At 32.8% G+C, this 6,539-nt stretch overlaps 1 protein-coding gene across 4 annotated transcripts; it reads left to right on the top strand.

Annotated features, from left to right (window-relative positions):
* The first annotated feature begins 866 nt into the window (after positions 1–866).
* LOC112013364 (malate synthase, glyoxysomal) lies at positions 867–6,101 on the top strand. 4 transcript variants are annotated; one of them, XM_065780460.1, is made up of 6 exons: positions 867–893; positions 1,058–1,120; positions 2,500–2,844; positions 3,579–3,904; positions 4,777–5,107; positions 5,346–6,101. In XM_065780460.1, exons 2-6 carry the CDS (start codon positions 1,112–1,114, stop codon positions 6,000–6,002), a joined length of 1,668 nt encoding a protein of 555 aa, XP_065636532.1. In that variant the 5' UTR covers positions 867–893; positions 1,058–1,111; the 3' UTR covers positions 6,003–6,101. The 4 variants fall into 4 exon arrangements, with proteins under 4 accessions (XP_065636532.1, XP_065636531.1, XP_065636530.1 ...); XM_065780459.1 differs by having other exon boundaries at positions 878–893; positions 2,431–2,844; XM_065780458.1 differs by having other exon boundaries at positions 879–893; positions 2,425–2,844.
* Positions 6,102–6,539: the final 438 nt, after the last annotated feature.

Here is a 6,539-nt window from a genome sequence, read left to right as displayed (position 1 = left end):
ACACACACACAAAATTACTTCTTCAAAAAAAATAACCCACTACCTCACGTATTCATTCTTATCCCGAAATTTTTATGGTTATTTTTTAATTCTTTAAAACATTCTAAAATTTTTGTTATCCAAATTCTATACAGTTATCACAGATCCTCGTCTATCCACACTAATGTATATCATTTTTCTTTTGTTTGAATCTCAAATTTTTTTACTTATCACAATTCTTATCCCAATCAATAAATTCAAATGTCCCATTGGATTTCAACTTCTTACGAATATTTATCTCATTTTTAAACATTATTCCACGTTACTAAAAACACACGGTAATTTATATATCACTTTTAAACATTATAACAATAAACTAAAAAAACAAATAAATAAAAAAGAGTATTATTTGCACGCAGAAAGCGCGTGTGATAAGTTTAGTTATAAAATAGAATAATTATTTAAAAAAAGAAAGAACTACAATTTAATGGGTTGTATTTTCTATTTTAAAAAACAATGAGTTGTTATATCATCATTTGTAACTCATTACTTCCCATTTTTTTCGGGTATCTATGTAATTCATGCCTACTCATCTCTTCCAAAAGAGTAATGCTAAAGATAAAAACTTTTTTATAAAAAAAATTACAAACTGCTGATATGGTGAATGATTATTGGTAAATAAAAAAAAAATGATATTAATGGTGAGCCTAGATGAAAACTAATAAGAAGTTGACCACATCAACAATTTGTAAAAATATTGTAAAATATTTTGTGGTTGTAGAATTACTACTTCCAAAAACCAAAAATAAAATGAAAACCTTAAATTTTATTAATAGACAATAATTGCACTATATATATATATACTAACATATAACATCATAAATTCCAATGGCAACAAAAGAACCCTGTCAAAGGTATGACTTTGTTAACTTCTCACTCTTTTTCAAATTGTTTATCTTTTCCTTTCCGTGTTCTATCAAATTTCTTTTTACTTTTTGAAGTTATTTTCTATTTTCTTTGATAAATAAAATAGGTAGAAAATGGTTTATTTTAACGCTGTTGTTGATATTTTTCATAGATAGAAAGTCTTCAAGAAATTTAACAAAATTTTGAAGCCAAGAGATAGAGAGTCATGGAATCAGTGAGTTTCCTTTCTCTTGATATTGATAGATTTCTCTTTCGAAACTTCTTTTTTAATTAGCGATAAAAGGAGAGGTACAAAACTTCCCACATGATTTATCTTAATATTGATGGAGTTCCTTATTGTTGATATTCTTCATTGATAATCTTATAATTGCTGTTCTCTCTTTTTTTTTCTTTTTTTTTTCTTTTTTTTTTTGGTTATATAGCAAATTGAATGCCATTTCTATTATTCGTTACAATTTATTTAAGCATTTACCCCATATATATAACATTCTAATCAAATTCAAACACAAACTAATAGAGGACGAAGTAAAATAACAACAAAAAGTTGAAGAAAAAAAGTTATGAATAAGTTGAAGAAAAAAAATCGTGCAAAGCGAGGGCCAATAACTAGTTTCTTATATATTTTAATCCGAAATGATGATCATGTTAAAGTTTTTAAGTGTCAATGTCGAATGATGGAAACAATCCCATAAAAAAAAAGTGAAGGAAACAAATAATGAAAATTCCTCCATTATTTAAATGATTTTTCAAATAACAAGTAAAAACATTTTAAAAAAACAAATGTGAACTAAGTAATTCAAAGTGATCAATGTTTAAAGGTGTTATTGAAATTTAAGTGATAATTTAGTAGTAATAATATTTTTTCTGATGTTTGATATTTGTGGTTCAAACCTCATCTCATGCTTCCCTACAAACTATTTCTCTTTTTTATTTTTAAATCCAAAAACTTCAAAGTTATATTTTTAGGTCAATACAAAGCATCTCATTTCCAAAACCCTATCAAAAAATTTCTCTTAGCCTCCTCTCAATTATCTTCATTTATATTCCTTTCTGAATTCCCAATTACAAACCTTCACCTTCCTCATCTCAACTGTAATTTTTTCATAAGCCATCTACATATAAAACTACCAAAGAGAATCAAGACCAATATGTTTCAACAATCATGAAGATGATATGTTCAGGCAAAAAAAAAAAAAAATCACTGAATTATATGGACAAATAGATAGAAATGATGTCATGATGCCATGTGTCACTGAGCCACCAATCCACCGAATGCCTACGATATCTACACCTCTCGAGATTGGCACAAGAATCAAAACCCCTTATCCTTGGTCTTTATCTAGAAATACTTGCGTCACACTTGCACATAAAGCCATATATATATATATATATATATGAAGCCCATAACGATAATACTATACATACCTATCCACTTAAAAAAAAAAAAAAACTGCTCCTCTATATATATTTGCTAGCTTCTCTTTCATTTCACTCAAGAAATAATATACAAGTACGTAGCTACAGTTTTGGGAGAGAAAGAACAAGATGATGGGACTTGGAACTTATGGTAATTTGCTACCTATGAACAAAAAGGGTGGCAGAGGCTATGATGTGCCTGAAGGAGTGGACATCAGGGGACGATATGATGAAGAATTTGCAAAGATTCTCACCAAGGATGCTGTGCAATTTGTTGTCGATTTGCAACGTGAGTTTAGAAACCATGTCAACTATGCCATGGAGTGTCGAAAGGAAGCTAAGAGAAGGTACAATCTAGGGGCTCTACCAGGGTTTGATCCAGCCACTAGGAACATAAGAGAAGGGATGTGGACATGTGCACAGGTTCCACCAGCCGTTGCTGATCGGAGGGTGGAGATTACTGGACCCGTTGAGAGGAAGATGATCATCAACGCACTCAACTCTGGTGCTAAAGTTTTCATGGTTAGTAACTTAGTATATGCATGTGTATCGAGGTTGATAAATTGTAATTAGAGTAATATTGTTTCAAAATAAGCATACTATTAACATCATTTTAATTATACATCAATCTTTTATAGTAAACATCTTGTGCTATTGCACAACATAAATTTTTACAGTACCATGCATTAATTTAAACCTTGCATTTTCAACTTCCTAAGAATAAAATTGTAGGAATGAACAAGACCTTCTTTGTAAGTTGGATTTTTATATGGTATCTACTTGTGCTTCATGTACAAGTGCATTTGTGCCAACAAGTCCTAACTGTACATATAAGCATACCCATCTTAGTAGCAGCATGATATCAGAACCATATCCTGATTGAATTTTCATAAATATGTAAATTTTACTACAAAATATAAAAAGAAACAAAACAAAGTCCTTAAAAAGGCACAAGCATATATGAAGCTTCATTTCATAAATGTCTCAGGATTTACTTTTACTAAACTTGAGATGAGCAAGGAATATATTCAAATAAATTTGACTAATTACTTTTACACATCCAATGATGTTTGGATTACCAAATTCAAAAAACCATTACTTATATTCTCATGTATTCACGAAAAATGTTAATTTACCAATCGCAAATTTTTTAATATCTCCAACAACACAATTCCATTTACTCTTTTGGTTCAAATCCATCATTAATTTGATGTATGGAACCTGAAAATTAAGCTGTTGTCTTGATTCTTTCATAGGCTGACTTTGAAGATGCACTCTCCCCAAGCTGGGAGAACCTGATGAGAGGCCAAGTTAACTTGAAGGATGCTGTTGATGGGACTATAAGCTTTCATGACAAGGCCAGGAACAAGGATTACAAGCTCAATGATCAGATAGCAAAGCTTTTTGTACGCCCAAGAGGCTGGCACTTACCTGAGGCACACATTCTCATTGATGGTGAACCTGCAACTGGTTGTCTTGTGGACTTTGGCCTCTACTTTTACCACAATTATGCGAAGTTCCGCCAGAACCAAGGTGCTGGGTTTGGTCCTTTCTTCTATCTCCCTAAAATGGAGCATTCAAGGTAATGAGTTTACATAAATAGTTGCTGAAAAAAAATTGGTAAATTATAATTTTTTTGATTCATGAAATTTGGGTTGAACTTTTTTTGGTCTTTCAAATTTAAAAAAGTGTTGATTTGGTCCGTGAAATTTAAAAAGGAAACAATTTTGTTCCCTTGACTATGGTTCAGTTCAATTTTGATACTTTAAATATACGGTTAGTTTGATTTGGTTCCTAAACAATGGATGTTTTGGCAACCTGTTAGTCACATAAAAAAAAGATGGAGAGACCAAATTATAAATTTTTTGAAATTGCAAGGATCAAAATATTAACTTTTTAAATTTGATAAACCAAAATCGAACCTCCACCAAATTTCAGCCACGAAAACTATAATTTTGTCTGGGGAAAAAAATTTACATTGTGTTGTATTGAGGCAGAAGCAAATAAAGTGCATTTCTTGTTTTTAAAAATTACTCACAAAAGCACAGGCAAACCATGCCATTTATAAGTCACAAAACCTACATGTATAACAGAAATATTAAACTAAATTCACTAAACTTTGTTCAATTTTCAACATTAAACTAAAGCCATTCCTGTAATTGTTCAAGGCATATATAAATCATAACTAAATGTGACTATTATCTAAGTTAGCAAAAATGCTTTCACTATTCTACCTAAAAAGAAAAAGGCTTTCACCTTCCTCTTTTCCCTTTTAGACATACACACCAGAATTAGATAGCTATATGAGTGTTGTTGTAGTTGCCATCTAGAGCCATTGCTTTGGGAAACAGCTTATATAGGAATAACTAAAAGAAAAACTTATATAATAACTGTAGTAGCATTGCCACAACGTGATCTTGTGAAAGATTGAAATAAGCTCTCTCTTATTGGCAGGGAAGCAAGGATATGGAACAATGTGTTTGAGAGGGCAGAGAAGATGGCAGGGATAGAGAGAGGAAGCATCAGGGCCACTGTTCTGATTGAAACACTTCCGGCTGTCTTTCAAATGGATGAAATCCTTTATGAGCTAAGGGATCACTCTGTTGGTTTGAACTGTGGAAGATGGGATTACATCTTTAGCTATGTCAAAACTTTCCAGGCTCACCCAGATCGCCTACTACCAGACAGAGTTCAAGTTGGCATGACTCAACACTTTATGAGGAGCTATTCTGAGCTCCTCATCAGGACGTGCCATAGGCGTGGCGTGCATGCCATGGGTGGCATGGTATGTAATTCTTTTTTGCTTCCAATGCATCACAAAATAGAAAAAAGATCATCTTCATTTGAAATTGATGCATTTCGTGGTTTAGATTAAATATTAAAATTTTTAAAAAGTATCCAGTCCCCTTAATTTGAAATTTTAAATGACAATGCAATCTATACACTGGCATTAGTATCAGAGTCCATTTCAACTCCTTGGTTCATGTTGGCATAACAAAGCTTTCATCTTAATTATTGAGCAGGCAGCACAGATTCCTATTAGGGATGATCCAGCAGCAAATGAGGCAGCATTGGAGCTAGTGAGAAAGGACAAGCTAAGAGAAGTGAAGGCAGGACATGATGGAACTTGGGCAGCTCACCCTGGACTAATCTCAGATTGCATTGAAGTCTTCACTAACAACATGGGCAATGCTCCTAATCAGATCCAAACTGTGAAGCGTGAAGATGCAGCTGCCTTAACTGAAGAGGACCTCTTGCAAAGGCCTAGAGGACTCCGGACAATGGAAGGTCTCCGACTCAATACTCGGGTTGGAATCCAGTATTTGGCAGCTTGGCTTACTGGATCAGGATCAGTTCCTCTTTACAACCTTATGGAAGATGCAGCAACTGCTGAAATTAGTAGGGTTCAGAACTGGCAGTGGTTGAAATATGGAGTGGAATTGGATGGAGATGGGCTTGGAGTGAAAGTGACTAAGGACCTATTTGGGAGAGTGGTGGAAGAAGAGATGACTAGGATTGAAAGTGAGGTTGGCAAGGAAAAGTTCAAGAAGGGAATGTACAAGGAGGCTTGCAAGATATTCACTAGGCAGTGCACAACACCAACATTGGATGATTTTCTGACTCTAGATGCTTATAATTATATTGTCATACAGCACCCCCAGGGATCATCCAATCTCTAAAATACTGGTTTATCATCTCCTTTTGTTGTTGATCTGGTGTTTTTATTGTGTTACTACTACCATTACTAATAAATGAATAAATCCTTGTCACTTCCATAATTGTTTAACTCCCTCCCCCTTCTAAAATATCTTTTTACTTATCAAAAAAAAAAAATTTGTTTAACATGATATTGTTGCTTCTAAACACTAAACAGACTACAAAATTTATTTTCAAAGAAGCAATAAGTACAACATACAGAAACTGTATTTGAAATGTGAAACGTTCAGATACCGTATATTAAACTTACCAAAAATTACTCCATGCTTTCTAGAAGCCTTTTGTGCTTTTCTTCCCCTTGAAAATAAGAATCATACCATCGTGAAACATGACTAATCAAAAAGCTTCATGTAGAACTATGACTAATAAAGACACTAGAAAAACTGCATCCTCTGCTATCTTATCCTACGGAAATTACCAGTAGTAAGAGATGAAATTAACAATACCGTCTAATTAATAAATTAGAATAAACATGGTATGGTAATTACCGGTAGTATGAG

This window comes from Quercus suber, unplaced genomic scaffold (genome assembly GCF_002906115.3).
Source record: "Quercus suber isolate HL8 unplaced genomic scaffold, Cork oak 2.0 scaffold_236, whole genome shotgun sequence".
Lineage (NCBI taxonomy): Eukaryota > Viridiplantae > Streptophyta > Magnoliopsida > Fagales > Fagaceae > Quercus > Quercus suber.
The sequence above is the reverse complement of the archived record's forward strand: the minus strand, read 5'-3'. Positions and strand labels throughout refer to the sequence as shown.

Excerpts from the sequence above, each read along its gene's own strand:
- LOC112013364 (XM_065780458.1), top strand. Across the intron at positions 2,845-3,578 it reads CTGGTGCTAAAGTTTTCATG|GCTGACTTTGAAGATGCACT; the intron begins GTTAGTAACTTA and ends ATTCTTTCATAG. Across the intron at positions 3,905-4,776 it reads CCTAAAATGGAGCATTCAAG|GGAAGCAAGGATATGGAACA; the intron begins GTAATGAGTTTA and ends TCTTATTGGCAG.